Source organism: Agaricus bisporus (genome assembly GCF_000300575.1).
Source record: "Agaricus bisporus var. bisporus H97 unplaced genomic scaffold AGABI2scaffold_3, whole genome shotgun sequence".
NCBI classification, from domain to species: Eukaryota; Fungi; Basidiomycota; class Agaricomycetes; order Agaricales; family Agaricaceae; genus Agaricus; species Agaricus bisporus.
Genome location: NW_006267366.1, coordinates 2,212,866 through 2,229,408, shown reverse-complemented (window position 1 = coordinate 2,229,408; position 16,543 = coordinate 2,212,866). Strand labels below are relative to the sequence as shown.

Sequence of the window (16,543 nt, the reverse complement as noted above, 5' to 3'; positions counted from 1 at the left end):
ACCTCAGATGTAAAAAGAAACAGGGAAGAAAAGCGTCGCCTCATACAATGGAGATCCTACCTCAAAAAAGCGCCAAGTCTGAAATGATATGACACCACCTGTGGGTAATATCGATCGGTTTTCGAGATTTCTCATGGGTTGCCCAAGCTTATTACTAAATCTCTAAGCCTGAACTTACTTGGTAAGCGTAAAACTCGGAGTTTTTAGTTATCGCGTTGGCGGAAAGGCCATCATTGAAACCCGTACCCTTCCGCGGGCGATGAAAGTAGAGAGATATGATGGGATTTACTTCACCGGAAGCAGTTGCGGGTGAATGAGTATCCATTGGACGATCACGAGGTGATGAAGATACACGAGATGCTACAATTGTTACACTAGCCGGCCCGATCTAAGTTAGTTTTTGTGGGGGTTCTGATTTACCAACCCCTGGCGAGTTGGTGGCGTCCGAGATCCTGATGAAAGCTGTTCAGCGCAGGATATTTAACAACAAACTGAATTACTCCCGACCTCCTGGCTGTCCATCGGAAGTTCCGATCGGGGTCATTGCTTTGGTTTTAGTAGTGCAATCTGGCTTATGTTGTTCATGTCTAGAATCAGATTTGTGGGTGTGTTCTGCCGATTTCATGTAGTTCCAAAGCTTCTCGGCCAGTAGTTCTCCATCAAAGGGCTGTTTCAGAGATAAATCATGGTTCAGAATTTGTGGTGCTGATTTCGGGCAAGAGCGGGGAGCGCAGCGGGTGTAGAGGCCATATAGGCCAACATCCTCTTGTTCGCTATTAGGTCTCTTCAGATGAATTTGTATTATGCGAAAGGGGTGATTCACGTACTCTATTCTTGCTTCCTCTTCCCAAGCATTTGAGTAGAAGTGGTCAAGTAGGTCGGTCACAGTGTCTATCTCTGACGGGCGTGGTGTGGAACCTTCGAAACTGGAGGACATCAGATTGGTGGAGACATTCGAACTCGGTGACCCTCCTTTTTGTAGATTTTGTGTTTCCAAAGAGAGATACTGTCTTAGACTCATTTTCGCCGATGCCCTCTATAATAATAGTATCAGGCGTCGGTGCGTCGGCATTAGAGAGATTCAGAACAAAATGACAGCCAATGGATGCCTGCGCTTCAGAGTCGAGGCAACGGAATAACGCGACGCAAGCTTGTTTGACTTTCATCTTGAAGTGAATTATCAGAAAAAGTTGCAGGTCCTTAAGCTTGAAAACTTAATTCATTGACTCGTGGCGAGCTTCCGTGATCGCAGAAGCACAAACACCTATAAACAAAATCACCTGCATCGACAAATTCAGCTTCCCATGATCACGATGATGATTCCTTTCTCGCGTATTCTCTTTCGCCGGGCATTGTGGTCCAGCAAAAACCTAATATGTCGCCGCGCAATATCCACGGCACACTTAGATCCAGTAATTCAAGACTTCACGTCTGCCATTGCAGCTAAACAACCAGCTTTTTCTCTTCAACCAACCCATGTTCGCGTTCTGTACCAACCTGCTGAATTTTATTCATTGTTATTGGCAAGGCTTTGTTTCAAGTTCTGTCAATTGTAGCGCTCATATATTCGTCTAGGAAATGATTAAACGGGCCGAACACCGTATATTCTTATCCTCTCTCTACATTGGCTCTGAAGAATCGGAAATAGTTCGTGGTTTTTTCTTTTCGAAAGATCGAGGAATTTTATTAACTGTCTACCAGTTAGACGTGATATCTCATGAGCTTAGTGTGAAACCACAGCTACATGCCTATTTCCACCTTGACCTCCACCGCTCGACGAGGCCGGGGGCTTCCTCGACAGCCAAGTTACTACTGCCGCTGTTGACGACATTCCCATCCAGAGTCCATGTCTCAATGTTCAGAAGTCCGAGTCTCCGTGGACTTATGGCCAAAATAGTGCCCCCACGTTTCAATGAAGGTTGGGGAACGTGGCACGCCAAAATATACGGCGTTGACAATGACGTTATCATCAGTGGGCAAGTTTTCCCGTCCTACTGTACCTTACAATAGCTGAACTTTGCCCGTTTTACAGCGCAAACCTTAACAAATCATACTTTACCAATCGTCAAGACCGTTATCTACACTTCAATGACCAGCCGCTATTTGCGCAATATTGTTACGATTTTCTCCAAACCTTCGCCAAATTTTCCTTTCGTTTACATTCTACTTCGGACACGACTGTCATATCGCCGCACTCCTTCGTTCAAGACGACTATATTCTACAATGGTTGGATCCCCAAATACACCCCCATCACATCCACGAAAAGGTTCGGGAAGCTCTAACCGAATTTCAGTCCTCTCGGCGGGTGGCCTCTCAAATCCAACTAGACACCAACGAGGATTCATTCAAATCCAAACAAAGAGTCTTCATTTTCCCCATTATTCAAGCCGGACAGTTTGCTATCCGCGAAGAGGAAACCGTGCTTCAGACGTTATTCCGTCGCGTCAACGCTGCCGCCAAGCAGGGATCTCGAAAACGACCTTTTTTTGAGCTAACAAGTGGATACTTTAGCTTGTACCAACCTTATCAAAAAATCATACTTGGAAGTCGGAGCGTGGATTGCAGAATTGTTGCCGCTAGCCCAAAGGTGAGTGTCGTATATGCCTTCGTTAGAGTCAGTGGACACTCAGCAATGATTTTTAGGCCAATGGTTTTTTCGGTTCAAAAGGCATATCTGGAAGGATACCAGAGGGCTACACGCACTTTGAAAAACGTTTCATGCGGGCAGTCGGTAGAGCCGGGCGATTGTGGAAAGAAGCTGCATCAGGGAACTTCAAAGGCATTCAATTATGGGAGTGGGATAAACCAGCTTGGACATATCACGCCAAAGGTGATATTTTGTCATATTCGCATTTGGTCTATTTTAACCTTGGTTTAGGCATCTGGCTGTCCTCATCTTCAAAAGCGTTACCTATCTTGACATTGTTTGGATCAACAAACCTCAACTCACGCTCAGCTCACCTGGATACAGAACTTTCTTTCGTCATGGTCCTGCCTTCTCATCAGATGGACGCTGAACAAGATGCTCATAAAAGTGTTGATGATAACCCCGCAACTGCCTACAGTCCTCAGGACAATCTGTCTTCTGAGACAAAAGCCTCTACAGAAGCATCGCAAGACACCGCATTGAACTTACGAGAACGCCTTCAACATGAAATTGATAATATTCGTATGAATGCCTCGACCTGGAAGGGTGCTCGGCGAGATGTACGATTCTCAACAAAACTGATGTTGTGGTTTCTCAAAGGGATGCTATAAACCTCGAAAATTCCCCAACAACGGGCTTTCCTTCGCTGTCGCAACCACCGCTCCTGTCCGCTTCTGCTATATCTTTGTCGATGACTCGAAATGCGCAGCTTTCTTACTTAGTATTACATAGATTTAATCGAAGACCCAGATGCCATCTGGGACACAATAGAAACACGCCTGATAGCTTTGCTAATTGGAAGGATGGTATCCCCTTGAGATGTACGCCAAGTGCAAACTCAACTGTCCCATGTGTTAAGGGCCGCTTTACGACACTTTTCGAATCAGCCCCTGGTAAGCCCTCTTGAGGCCCAACAATTAGCGACGCGGGCAGAGCCTCTGAAGCCAGTCATTTTGAGACTTCTGAAAGTTCTGGGGTTTTTGGATTCGGTGGGGTAGAAGGCTGATGCGAGTCAGACTTGGTTGATCAAAGAGAAAGAATGAAAGGCTCGACAGAGGTGATCAATCGATTTTCCTTGTCAATTATGGTAAGAGGCTAGACGTTACGTCAAAGTTAGGCCCGTGGGCATAACCTGATCATGAGAACTATATCTTTTCCAGGGACTAGTGCAGATAGCATTATATATCATGACTAAAAAAACTAACATATACAATAAAGGGAATTTGGAAAGTGGAACTAAGGGCGGACAGGCAATTTAAACTCCCGCGAAGGTTGTCTGGGCTAATTCAAATTCTATCGTAACAACTAGACATGGATAATGTAAGAACGTTTAACTACACAAAAACTCAATGGATGAGGGCGCTACGCGCGACTATGCGGAAAGGAGTAAAGTACCACAAAACCATTAGGACAAATTAATATGTACTTAGCCAGACTAAGCCCCGTTGAGAGTGTGTCGGTACCGCTTACTATCTATTATTGCCCTTGACCCAGCGTTACGTTGACCCTTACTGGCCCTTACTCCAGGTGATCATGTGTACAATTTGTGGTTGGCAATAAGGGAAGAAATATGAATATAAAGATAAATATTTGTGAGTTGAAGATGCCGTCTTACCAAATCTTTCGCTCCTATGAGGTTCAGTCACTGTCAGAGTGCCAAACGCAATCAATTCACGTCAAGAGCGCGCTGCCTGAGGAATCCGAAATCGGATTAGATTAAATAAACTTGGGAATGTAATCATGATCAACAACTTGTATGACGTTAAGCGAGCTTTCAGGGAGGGTTGCTAGGGTAGGTGCAGTATCCAAGCCCACACGAGCCCAAAGCCAGGGATTTGAAATGTGTTCCTGGCAGTGGAATTAAAGTTGTTTTAAAAAAACCCAGACCATTTTGATTCTGCCCGGAATTCCGTCGCGAAAGCCCCGGGCGCCGATCTCAACTCCATTGGAACTTGGAGTTCGCCTTATGCGCCATGGTGAAGTTTACCTGATAACCGTCGCTTTTGTAAATTTCAACTCGGTGACCGGGGTCAGCGGGCCGGCAGCTAGGAGCGTCGTGATACGATTTGATTTCAGAAAATCATGATCAGCGAAATTTTATCTTAGGTGTCGTATCCCGGCTTCGAGTCCAGCATCAATTTTTTTTCCAAGTACTACTACTTTCACAAGTGGATATCGACTCGGTTGATTACAAACTATAGCAATATGTCGATTAACAACATCGGTCACGGAGGGACTAGAGTCGGGGGGAGATGGCTCAGCCAATCGCGAGGTTTAGAAGTAAACTAGGGGGCTCACTAACGAGACAAATTGAATCTGTCTACTTAATCGCGTGGCGCAACAAAGTAATCGATGAAGTAATGTCAGGGGAATCTCAGGGAATTTCGCTTCCTAACCTGTTACAGTCCAATACAAAAAGAGTTCAAGGGAGATTTGGTTCGATTCGGGATGACGTCAATGGTGGTAGACAAAATTTGGCCAGGTAGTTGATAGTGAGAGAGAGCAAAGGCTGAATCTACAACAAGAGTGATAAAACGTGGCTGAGTATGTGGTACATCGTGATGTGGTCAAAGGCCCCGACGCGAGTCGCGCACTACCCAATTTTCAGAAGTTTACAACACAGCGATGCTGATGCAGGCACTTCACGGCCGTAGCGGCGGGGTATGAAATACACTATCTCCAGAAGTCGAGGAGTGGTTAAAATGGATGCCCCCGATTGCTAGAAAAATACAACTTTCTTCGTCGGTATTGGCGCAGTTCTGAAAGGCTTAACGATGTCGGGTCGAGCACCGACTTTGCCTTGAAGCAGCCGTGTCCTCTTTTCCTGTTCTATTGCCTCTTTCTCGATTTCGTGTCGATTTCTCCGGAACGTATGGAAATCGTCTTCGTCTGCACCCGGTTTATCACTCGTACCCATCAGTGCGAGTGTATCAGCATTGTCTACGTGTCAATATAATTGATCAGTATGAACACCACTGCCCGAAGGGGGGAAGTGCAGACCTCGCTTCCGTAATTCGCAATCCTTAGCCAAGTGCGTTTTTTTACCACAAAGTTTACAAGCACCTCCATTCGGATAAATTCCTTTTTCTTGGTTCTGTGGGCATGAAGATGCGAGATGGCCTTGACCCTTACATACGAAGCATGAAGCAAAGGGAAGGGGGTTTGAAACGTCCACATGTTTGTTGCACTTGGAAAGAGTATGCCGAACCGAACCGCATCTACATCTCGATAAGTCAGATAGCCAAGCAAAATAACAACAGACGATGCTCCGTACCGGTAACAGATGCCCACCACATCTCCATTCTTGGCCCCGTTTTTGGCACTGCTTCCCTGCTTTACAGTGAGACAATCCTTCGCGGCATGCCCTTTTTCACGACATGCGAAGCAAATTGTATCAGCAAGCCGTTCATTTATTCGTTTTCCCCTTCTCGTTTCGGATGAAATGAGACCTTATGGAACATAAATCATTCGCCTCGGGTTAGAGCAGAGGGCTCACGTCGTTGTTTCTTCTCTTTCTCCTGCTCTTTCCATCTTTTTAGTTTCAGAGCCTTTTTACTGGGCTGGCCAGATTCCTTTCTTTCAGCATCGCGATCGCTCCGTCCACCCGTAGGTTCTTCAGCGTCTTTACCTCCTTCAATTTTTGGCTTTTTCTTCCTGATTCTTTTCCTTTTTTTCTTTGGAGGACCACCGTCGCTCACAGATATATCAACGTTGGATTCCGTCGTAGTTACTGTGTCCTCTATGACAGTCGAGGGAGAATCTGTTCTTGGCAGTGCAAGTTCCACAGAAGCGCTGTCAAGGCCAGCTTGGACATACGTCCGTTTTCGTCCAAAGTTCGTAACTCGTGTCATTGATAGTTTCTGAGCCGCAAGATAGAACGAAAATATTAGAGCTTGAGTTATGCACAATAAATCAAAACGCAAAATGCACTCGTGAGAAATATATTACGTAATTCTGATTTATTTCCTCTTTCGCCAGCTGCCTCACTAAAGTAAGTACTCCATGCACAAAAGGTTACAAGGTCAATTTGACTCAAGGCAAGATTAGATATAGAAAAGGGCTCACTCTACTGATTGTTGATGCAGTGGTGATTGTTCGGGAATGAACAGGGGGAGGGAGATAAGCGTACTACGCGGCAAATGGAACCCGCTACGATTCTTTGGCTGCCACATTGCGCCGGACGCCTGCCATCCAAGCCCCTCCTTCGAAAAACTAACCCGCCTCCCCAATTATGCTAGACTACTGTATGCCATAACAGATATATTAGTTGGAAAACTATGGCCAAGAACCAGGGGCAAGTAAGATCCCCACTTGTTCGTTAGAAGATATCATTTTTCGGGAACAAGTACTGAATTTAGTCAAATGATATTATGCAGTGCGATTGCCTTTGCGCGAATGGTACGAAATCCTGATCATGATAAGTGTTGCGCCATCTGCCATCGCCAAGGACCATTTAAACGTAATTAATGCCCGTCTTACAAGTCTGACATTCGAGACGATAACAAGGCGTAATAACAACGATAGTAGAACGAATAATACGCGTATCAAGTTACAAGAGGATGAATGAAGGAGAAGGGAAGTTACCTCACTGATGATCTACATTTATAGTGTTCTATAATTAGCAACAGTTAGTTGCCGTAATTAAGCGTAGCATGCTTGTAAGCCAGGCATGACGCCAGCAAAGAGTTTTCAAAATAGAAGGGCTTAGAACGGCCCCTACGATATTACCTCCTTCTACTTTCAATGCATAAGATTATATTATATTCCAAAAGTTATCATTCTGACGGATTATGGAGGAACCAGTTCCATAACAGGGTCTCTAAGCCCCTGCATTTTCAAGTCTTTCTGGGGATGGAGCCATAGAAAATGTGAAACTAATATAATTACTTGTGTACCCCTCGAGTGCACATGTGTCTGCCGACGTCGACGCGTCATCAGCGTGCGAGAAGCACGGTCAACGCGTCATGCTCTGTCTTTTCCCTTCCAGCCCTGTCGCTTCCCTTGTAGCAGTCCAGGATAATACAGTCGGACCCCTCTTAACCCATACCTCTCATAACCCATAACCCCTTATATCCCATAGTCTGAGCTGTCCACCAACTTGGTTCGCGGGGAAAACGGTACCATAAGCCATAGGTCCGCAATACCCCATAATCCATACCATCTGGCACGAAAACCCCATACATTTCTCTTACCCAAAATGGAAAATCGGCCCTTATTTTTATAGAAAAACGTCAAATATGCCGAAATGTTGGACTATGTGCTACCAAATAAGGTCGAAATGTGTTAATGAAGCCGTATATGTCATTTTTAGGGCTTGTAAATTCCCCCCTTTGAATCCCATAACGAGATTTGATGCGATCACATCACGTGGGAAGATGATGTATTATGCATTCAGCCCTCACAAACCCGGTGTCAAGCTCTCAACGAGGCAGATTGACAACCAAGGGAGCCACTAATGAACCCACTGCATACAAATCGGAAGAGTTGTGGGCTCATTAAGTGGTTGACGAGGCCAGAAACATGAAGGAAACTAATTTAACCGACTGCCTTAATCTATGGTTTTTAACACAATTTAGTGATGCCGATATTTTTTAAACATTTTTCATGATTTTTCCCCGAGTTATCGAGACTATTTTTAGCCGAACCTCCCATAGCCCATAACCCCTCATAACCCATAGCTCAAGCAGTCCACCGACAGGTATGGGTTAAGAGGGGTCCGACTGTAGATGGTTTCCCGCAAAGATATAGGGGCTCTAGATGGTTTGAATTTAGGCAAATGAAGGATTATGTTTACTAAAACAATGGTGTCTGGGTGGTTGTAGATGCCCGAAGACCGAGAGGGCTGCTTTCACGACTGGCTTTCCCCTGATAACCCCTGATAACTTCGATTAAATTGGTAGGAATGCATCAATTCTTGGGCTAACAAACCTCGGCGGCAAATCCTTGCTTGTCCAATGTCCATCCAGCGGGTAGGCAACTGCATTGTGGCCGAGCCATTCGGCTAGCCAACCTACCTAATGGAATCGATCAATTGCCTGCCCCCTGTTTGTCGGATACAGAACTATCGCATCCGATCGAGCCCTTAGAAGGAAAGCTTATTCATAGCAAATCCCACTCTCTGGAGTTGAGTATAATAAGCAGTATCAGGAATTCAACATTCATCTTCATCGTACCCCCTCCATCCTTTTTGTATACTCAATAACGCGATTCAATGAGTGGTGCAACCGCGAGTAGTAATTCGAGGTTTTACATCTCCGAGGCCTCTGATCATAAATATGTTCTACCGTCGGACAATGAAGAAAAACGCCGGTAAGCTTTTTGAAATACGTATAATGAAAGAACCTTAATTTTTTCTTTTGTCAAGTCTTGATATACAGAGCAAAGCAGTAAATGAGCTATTTGATAACAAACTTATCCGGGCACCCATCGAACTCAAAGAGGGAGATACCGTTCTCGACAGCGGTACAGGTTCAGGTATTGTCATTCCTAAAGAAAAAAGTCGTCCGTCCTAGAATGCTAAAAACAGATACCAGGACATTGGTTACTCTCCCTATCCAAACAAGTCCCTTCGACAATAAAGTTAATTGGAATCGATATCTCATCTCAGATATTTCCTTCTCCTGAAACCACACCTCCCAACGCGACTTTCACTCAACTTTCAATAACATCCCTCCCACCAAGTTGGTCAAACACCATAACTCTCATTCATCAGCGTCTCCTTCTCGCAGCGCTCCAACTTCCTGAATGGAAAATTGCCGTCAACTCGATGTATCGGAGTCTAGTTCCAGGAGGCTATGTCCAATTATTCGAACCCATAGCGGATTTTATCTCACCTTCCGAAGAAATACGTAATCATAAAGCTTGGGCAATCAGAGCAAATCTAGTCGCAGGCATCCGAAACATCGATTTGAACGTCATCCAACGAATTCCCGCATGGCTCGAAGAAGCCGGATTTGTAGATGTTCAAATCGAGAAGAGGGGATTACCTCTAGGTTCTTGGGGTGGTGATCTCGGCAAATGGGGGTTGGAAGCCTCGATGGGATTTTGGCCGGCGATGAAAGATGCGTTTATGAAAGTTGATAAATCTGGGTTGGTTGCGAATGAGGAGGAATATGATGAAGTTGTGAAGGATTTAAGAAAGAAGTGTGACGAAACGCCTGATACTTATTTTGAATATTGGGTTTTTGTTGCGCGGAAACCTGTTGTATGAGAGGTTGTATTTGATAATATGAATATGATTCAACGACGACACCAATTAAACAAAACAAAACAACTCCTACACCTTTGTCGCATTCTCACTCTCCATAACCTCCGCAATTTCATCAACACCTTCAACACTCCCACCCAACCCACCACCTCCCAAACTCTGTTCAACCCACATACTCCAATACAATCCACCCACCTTCAACAACTCCTCATGTGTCCCTTGTTCAACCACTTTCCCTTCCTTCATAACTATAATCAAATCCGCTTCGATGACTGTACGTAGACGATGAGCTATGAATACACTTGTTCGAGTCTTCGTCGGTGTCTTTTCGCCATTATCGCCGATGTGAGAAGGAGTAGTAAGAGACGCGTTGATGGATTTGAGAAGTTCAGATTCAGTATGCGCATCCAAAGCCGACGTCTAAAAAAAAAAGGTTCAGGGTGATAAAAGCAATTTTTGAATAAGGAGGTTTGAACAACAAACATACCGCTTCATCAAAAAACAGAATTTCAGGATCCTTCAATAAAACTCTCGCAACCGCCAACCTCTGTTTCTCTCCCCCACTAATCATCAATCCCCTCTCCCCAACTTTAGTCTCATACTTTTCCGGCAACCTCATAATACTCTCATGTACACTAGCCTTCTTCGCCGCTTCCACAACCTCTTCATCCGTAGCAGTCAACCTACCATACCTTATATTATGCAATACGGTACTATGAAAAAGCGGCGTATCTTGAGGTACGATCCCAATAGCCTGACGAAGAGAATCTAAAGTGACTTGATGTATATCCTGACCATTGATAGAAATTGTACCAGCCGAAGGATTATAGAACCGGAATAATAGTCGGAATATAGTGGATTTGCCACACCCTGAAGGGCCGACTATAGCAACTCGTTTACCAGCCGGTATTTCGAGAGAAAAATCTCGGAATATAAGTCTATCAGGATGATATCCGAAGTTAACTCTATCGAAACGGATTGAACCACCACCGGATACGGTAAGAGGTTTGGCGGCAGGTGAGTCTTTGAGGGGTTGATTGGCTGAGACGAGGGTGACTAGAGTTTCCATGTCGAGTAGGTTTTGACGCATTTCACGATAAATTGTACCGAGGAAATTGAGAGGAAAGGAGAGTTGGAAGATTAATTGGTTGACCATGACCAAGTCCCCTACAGTCATCGTGCCTGTAATTTGTTGTCAAATTTTATTTTTGCGGAGGTGATAGATAGTAGGACAGACCCGCTACGACGCCTTGGGCGGCTAGAAACATGGCTGCTGTTAGAGCGGTTGTGAATATGACGTTTTGACCAGAATTGAGAAATGCGAGTGAGGTTGTAATTTTCACTGATGATTTTTCATATTGGCCGAGATATTTGTCATATTGGGCTACCTCGTATTTCTCATTGTTGAAGATCTACTAGGAGATAGGTCAAAATAGATGCTTTTTAGGGCAATAGAGTCGCACCTTGACGGCTTCGAAGTTGATAAGGGAATCCACACCAGTTGTGGCTGCTTTATTGTCAGCCTGATTTGCCTCGCGGCGGAAGCGAGTGCTTGAATGATGTGAGATATGTGCAAAGTTGGGCAGACGATGGTGACCTACCGCCAAGAAGTAGTGCGAATGGTAAACCAGGTATAGGCAGCTAGGGCACCAACGGTGATTGCAGCGAAATCCCAGCCGAATTTGTAAGTCTAAAGAAGGGTCTAGGGTCAGGCACGCGGATGAATGTAGAAGTACTTACGAGTATACCGGAAACAAGAGAGATTTCCAAGGCGGTAGGGGCGATTCTAAACAAGATGGCTTGCAACATGAACGAAATGCCCTTTGTGCCGCGGTCAATTGCACGAGTGAGGCCACCGGTCTGGCGGTTGAGGTGGAATCTGAGGTCGAGGTTGAGGAGATGTTCGAAGGTCTCTCGAGCGACTTTGCGGACGGCGCGTTGGCCAATGTTAGCAAAGACGGCGTTCAAGAGCTCGCCGGAAAGCGTGGCACCGACGCGAGCAAAGCCATCTATGGAGCGGAGATTACTTAGGAATGAGATGGAGGATAAGAGTTCCACACACAGCCGAGGATGACAGAGCCTGCGATGACCCAAGCGGTCGAGCTAGCGGCAAAGTCCATGTTGAGAGAGTCGATAACATGTTTGAAGAGGGATGGGATCTGGACATTGAGCAGCTAATACATAGACGTCAGCAATGATGATGATAAGAATAGTCAGTATACCTTTGCAGAGAAGAGGAGAGCAAAGCCGAAGATGACTGTTCCCCGCGTGCGCCAGTCGTCTTTGGGCCAGACAATGCTGAACAGCTGCTTGACGATCTTCCAGTCGCTCCGCCGCTGTTCGGCCTGCGTCGGGTGTTTCTCCTCCGGGCCCTTAGGGGGCTCTTTCGGGATCAGACGGCGTAGGTCGGCAAAGAAGCGCGGCCGAGGGTGCGCCGCGGTAAATCGGAGCGTCGGCAGCCGGAGGGCGGGCGGCGAGGGATGTCGGGCGACGGCTTTGAGACCGGCGAAGCGCGAGACCCGGAGCCCACGCACTGCGAGCGGGAGCATCGTTCATCGTCAGTCGGGAATATCTATTTTTACGTCATTTTCCGACGATCATCACGTGCTCATGTCAGAATAAAACAGAGACAAATACAGGTTCATGTTATGGACCGAGTCGGCGGGCGTGATAAGTCCAGTCTTAGCTGTTAACTAACCGTTCGATGCAGGCAACGCACACAGACATCGAGCACGAGCTGCACAAAATCTTCGCAGATCACCCAGACTCCGACACAAATGAGTCCGGCGAGCCCACCATTCCTGCAGACGCCCTCGTCGACGTCTTTCGCGCTTTCAGCGACCTTTCGAACGGTCCTCTTCTCTCGACAGAGGAGACGGAGATGCTCAAGACTCTCCTCGCAAACAACCCCGGCCTCGAAGTAACACCAAGCATTATACTCCAGTTCATAGCTGAGAAGACAAGACACTCTCCTAGTCCATCCCCCGACAGCTCTTTAGAGTTACAGGACTTGGATTTTATCCGTGGTCGTGACCTGGAACGACGTTTCGACTCTACCGAGAGATCTTCGAGTAATGAATCCAATAACGCCTCTCATTACACCGGTAGTCGACCCCCCTCAAGAGGCCCTCAGACTCCTTTCGGCCGATCTGTATTCGACATGGAACGCAGACAACGTTCAACGCCTCTTACCAGTGCTCCTTCCAGTTGGGCAAGCAAAAACCATCGACCTGCCCCCGCCTCCCGTCGTCGAAGTGTCGACGGCAGATTAAGCGATTCAGAAGTAAGCATTCTTTCTTTTTCCGGATCCAGAATCTCTTTGTAATGTACCCGCCTCTTAGTACTCCGATGGTCCAATTGCATTTTCGCGTTCCATATCCGGGCGTACACGTTCTCGAGCTCCGTCCAATCCAGTATCTCCCTCCACCTCCTTTTCAGACCTGAGTGGCTCCTTTTCACCTATCGGCTCCCCATCCTTCTCTTCTTCTTACAACCGACCTCATTCACGTGCCGGTTCCACGTCCGCACCAGCTCGCAGTCAAAGTTTCAGTATCTTTGGTTCACCAAACGCCGGTGATGATAGTGTCGACGATGAAAACACTATCAGCAACGCCCTCCTAAATACCAGTGGAGAATACCGTAGTGATGATTCTTCGACATCATTCAGAAACGCGATATCCTCTCTTCCCATGCCTTCGTCTGCTATCGATTCTGATTCGGATGACGAACAGGATTCTTCGTTGGGTCTGGTAATGGAGAGAAATATTGTCAGCTCGAATGCTTCCATGGAACCTCTTGAGCGACTTGATGCTCTACAGAGGCAAAATGCGGAACTTGCGAGGAAGTGTATGGAGGCTGAAAGGACGTTGCAGAATAGACTTGGTGAGCACGAGTCTGAATTGGAAGAGATGCAAGGGAAACTTGAAGAAATGAGAAGCGAATTGAGCGCGACTAAACGCGAAGAGAAGGAGCTGCGATCCAAAGAGGTAAGAAAATTCCATATCGACTATCATAATGAACATATGCTGATGCAAAAGTTTTTGTTACCAGAGACAAAATACAACACAAATATCAGCTCTAGAACTCGAAGTATCCAAAGTCACGAAAGCACTCGAACACTCCAAATCAACGTATATTTCTCTTCAACGTCAATATCAAGAACAATGTGCTGCATCCGAAAAATATCGTTTCGATCTCCGAGCTCGTGAAGACCTCATTCGTACCCTACGCGAAGCGTCATCTCTACACGACATAGAAGTTTCAAAATGGATGAAAGAACAACAAACCTATGAAGAACGCATCGCTTTACTACAAGAAGACCTTTCGGCAGCTCAAGGTGTTTATGTTCAATTGGACGAACAGAAACAGGAAAATTTGTTGTTGAAGGAGACTATTGATAGGATGAGATTTGAGATGGACGAGATGAGAGCTAATGCGGCTCTTGGGTTGTTACCTTTGGGTGGCGCTAATGCGTCTACGAGTACTGTGAATACTATAAGTAAGAGTCTTGGAGCGGAGTTGATGGGGAAGATGAAATGGGATGAAGGTGATGAAGAGGGCGAGGATGATGAACAAGATGAGGAAGAAGAGGAAGTTGAGGAGGGTTTGACTTTGGACTCTGAGAAGAGCGAGGGGGATGACAGCGTGACTGTTTTCGAAGGGGATGAGGATGACGAGGATGATGAAGATGTCATTCAGACTATCATCACTCGTAAGAAACGGGTAAGTATCTCTTCCTTTTAATATTCTTGGTTGATTTTGATGAAAGAACAACAGAAAGTCGCGTCCCGCGCCAAAGAATTACCAAACCCATCTTCTCGCAATACCCATTTCACGGAAATGCAACATGAAGATCTCAAAGAATATTCCGATATGGGTATCCAATATGATCCTACGCTCACCTGCGTTTCCTCCGGCGTACAAACTCTACCACCACCTATAATTCCAACGACATCTCTTTCTGTTCAAACCGAACCTCCACCTACAACTCATACATATGCGATTCAAACGGACGCTCCGTTGGAAGAACCTAAGAAAGTGACTATGGAAATTGAAATTCAAACTGATTCTCCTGCAATTGAAGAAGTTATTGTTGTTCCTGCGACGGTGGAAACGACGATATCGGGAGAGGAAAGTTTGGCATCGTCTTCTTCGACGATATTACCGCCTACGCCGAAACAGCGATCGTTGTCTTTACCTTCTGAAGATGAACCTCCTACGTATAATCAAGTTACGGCTCAGAGACTTGAAGAAGAGAAGGAGAGGAGGAGGGTTAATGATGTTTTGACGAGATGGCATTTGGGTGCTAAGTTGAGGAAGGTTTTGGTTTTGGGGAGTACTGCGCATTCGCATTCACATGATGAGAAAGAGGGAGGTGGGAGTGATGAGGGAGAGGACGGTGAAGTGGATAATGTGGTTGATGAAGTGGATGTTGAAGGTATTGAAGGAGGGATTCCTGAAGATTTGATTGAAGAATGGAAGGCACTTAAAGCGGAGATGGGTGTTGAATGTGGAGTGATTGATAAAATTCTTGAGAGTTCGACGAAGATACCCCCTCGTGGTTCTGCGACGGATGCTTCATCATCGACCAAGGATAAAGGGAAACGCCGAAGTGGAAGGTTCTTCAATATCTACAATACTTACGTTTATGGCGGTTCTTCTGATTCTCCGACATCCGAGAACAACAACAACAACAATACCAACGATAATGCCAATACCAGACATCATAGGAGTTTAGGAACGACGCTTACGCATCTGGCAGCTCAATCGCTAGTCTTCGCATCTGCTTCGGCTGTCGTATTCGTCGCTCTAACACCTTACATCCCTTACCTCCTCTCCGCCGTCTTACCCAATGGATATAACTACCAGGTACCAGGTGGACCAACAGCGTTCGACCGACAAGCCTGGCAAAGTTATAATACACTAGGTGGGGGTGGTGGTGAAGGGTTTACATTTGCAGCAGCTACTCAACGCGGTGTGAGTGGTATGTTTAGTGGATGGATGGGAACAACTGCGGGTTTGGGTGCTGGGATTGGTGTGGGTGCTGCACATGTGGGAGGTGCTGGTGGTGATGGGGATGGTGTTGCTACGGAGGCGGTTTGGAGAGTTTTGGAGAGGTTGGGTGGGGGTGCGGCGAGACTTGCGCGAGGGTGGCCGACTTAGAGATTTGCTTCTTGTTTTCGTCCTTTTTGCCCGCGTGGGTGTGTGTTTATGTGTTCTTTAAGCTTCTTTAACTTCGACATGTTTTTATTATGCCGTTTTCATAAGTTGATCAACCAAAACTTATGTTTTTCATGTACATATGGTGTTTGACTCTTCCCCTTACACTCACGCTCACTGACACTGTATGACGCACAACACTCTCTTATTCACTTTTTTTTTTTCGCTCCTTTAATACATACCCTTATCTTTCGTGCCCTTTTTTTCCGCCTTCTTTTGTGGTTTGTTTCGGTTGATAGCTGTAAGTTCTGATAGATGGATTGTTCTTCGTTTTTGTTTCGGTGTTTTTCAAATATATATGGAGTAATGCCATATGCTTCGGGTTCTTTTGATTCGAGTGCTGATGATATGGGTAACTGATGGTAATGGCGGAAGAGCATGTTTTGAGATGAACAATAGAGAATAATTCAGGGTTCGTAGCACGATGAGTAAGTACTCGAGTATGTGTGGCGTGGTGTTACTGTTGCCG

The 16,543-nt window shown here is 45.9% G+C and overlaps 7 protein-coding genes across 7 annotated transcripts; 4 read left to right on the top strand and 3 right to left on the bottom strand.

Moving 5' to 3' along the window:
- Window positions 1–278: 278 nt before the first annotated feature.
- Window positions 279–944, bottom strand: AGABI2DRAFT_191523 (hypothetical protein). The gene is made up of 3 exons (XM_006459552.1): window positions 828–944; window positions 508–773; window positions 279–452 (listed from the first exon to the last, which is right to left on the bottom strand). The coding sequence occupies exons 1-3, from the start codon at window positions 935–937 to the stop codon at window positions 394–396; spliced, it is 435 nt and encodes a 144-aa protein (XP_006459615.1). The 5' UTR covers window positions 938–944; the 3' UTR covers window positions 279–393.
- A 360-nt stretch (window positions 945–1,304) lies between these two features.
- On the top strand, window positions 1,305–3,443 carry AGABI2DRAFT_184234 (hypothetical protein; the record flags this gene model as incomplete). Its single annotated transcript, XM_006459551.1, has 6 exons — window positions 1,305–1,523; window positions 1,576–1,647; window positions 1,702–1,976; window positions 2,033–2,588; window positions 2,645–2,831; window positions 2,880–3,443. The coding sequence occupies 6 exons, from the start codon at window positions 1,305–1,307 to the stop codon at window positions 3,257–3,259; spliced, it is 1,689 nt and encodes a 562-aa protein (XP_006459614.1). The 3' UTR covers window positions 3,260–3,443.
- Window positions 3,444–5,367: 1,924 nt separating this feature from the next.
- AGABI2DRAFT_66090 (hypothetical protein) lies at window positions 5,368–6,089 on the bottom strand (the record flags this gene model as incomplete). The annotated part of the gene is made up of 3 exons (XM_006459550.1): window positions 5,368–5,588; window positions 5,649–5,866; window positions 5,923–6,089. Coding segments are annotated over 3 exons (606 nt in total), but the record flags the coding sequence as incomplete, so codon positions are not given.
- A 2,745-nt stretch (window positions 6,090–8,834) lies between these two features.
- On the top strand, window positions 8,835–9,909 carry AGABI2DRAFT_191521 (hypothetical protein). Its single transcript, XM_006459549.1, has 3 exons — window positions 8,835–8,957; window positions 9,013–9,122; window positions 9,182–9,909. Exons 1-3 carry the CDS (start codon window positions 8,860–8,862, stop codon window positions 9,856–9,858), a joined length of 885 nt encoding a protein of 294 aa, XP_006459612.1. The 5' UTR covers window positions 8,835–8,859; the 3' UTR covers window positions 9,859–9,909.
- A 15-nt stretch (window positions 9,910–9,924) lies between these two features.
- AGABI2DRAFT_184231 (hypothetical protein) lies at window positions 9,925–12,804 on the bottom strand (the record flags this gene model as incomplete). Its single annotated transcript, XM_006459548.1, has 9 exons — window positions 9,925–10,275; window positions 10,343–11,037; window positions 11,093–11,267; window positions 11,319–11,406; window positions 11,457–11,545; window positions 11,596–11,864; window positions 11,918–12,029; window positions 12,078–12,227; window positions 12,652–12,804. 9 exons carry the CDS (start codon window positions 12,802–12,804, stop codon window positions 9,925–9,927), a joined length of 2,082 nt encoding a protein of 693 aa, XP_006459611.1.
- Window positions 12,805–13,920: 1,116 nt separating this feature from the next.
- Window positions 13,921–14,304, top strand: AGABI2DRAFT_45064 (hypothetical protein; the record flags this gene model as incomplete). The annotated part of the gene is made up of 1 exon (XM_006458785.1): window positions 13,921–14,304. A coding segment is annotated over one exon (384 nt), but the record flags the coding sequence as incomplete, so codon positions are not given.
- A 956-nt stretch (window positions 14,305–15,260) lies between these two features.
- On the top strand, window positions 15,261–16,249 carry AGABI2DRAFT_191519 (hypothetical protein). Its single transcript, XM_006459547.1, has one exon. It carries the CDS (start codon window positions 15,352–15,354, stop codon window positions 16,015–16,017), a length of 666 nt encoding a protein of 221 aa, XP_006459610.1. The 5' UTR covers window positions 15,261–15,351; the 3' UTR covers window positions 16,018–16,249.
- Window positions 16,250–16,543: the final 294 nt, after the last annotated feature.

What these genes read in the sequence shown, in the direction of transcription:
- AGABI2DRAFT_191523 (XM_006459552.1), bottom strand. Translation starts at nt 937, where the DNA reads ATGTCCTCCAGTTTCGAAGGTTCCACACCACGCCCGTCAGAGATAGAC. An exon ending in GAAGAGGAAGCAAGAATAGA is followed by an intron (nt 774 to 827) that starts GTACGTGAATCA and finishes GAGACCTAATAG; the next exon opens with CGAACAAGAGGATGTTGGCC. An exon ending in TTCCGATGGACAGCCAGGAG is followed by an intron (nt 453 to 507) that starts GTCGGGAGTAAT and finishes AGCTTTCATCAG; the next exon opens with GATCTCGGACGCCACCAACT.
- AGABI2DRAFT_191521 (XM_006459549.1), top strand. Translation starts at nt 8,860, where the DNA reads ATGAGTGGTGCAACCGCGAGTAGTAATTCGAGGTTTTACATCTCCGAG. An exon ending in GACAATGAAGAAAAACGCCG is followed by an intron (nt 8,958 to 9,012) that starts GTAAGCTTTTTG and finishes TCTTTTGTCAAG; the next exon opens with TCTTGATATACAGAGCAAAG. An exon ending in CGACAGCGGTACAGGTTCAG is followed by an intron (nt 9,123 to 9,181) that starts GTATTGTCATTC and finishes AACAGATACCAG; the next exon opens with GACATTGGTTACTCTCCCTA.
- AGABI2DRAFT_191519 (XM_006459547.1), top strand. Translation starts at nt 15,352, where the DNA reads ATGGGTGTTGAATGTGGAGTGATTGATAAAATTCTTGAGAGTTCGACG.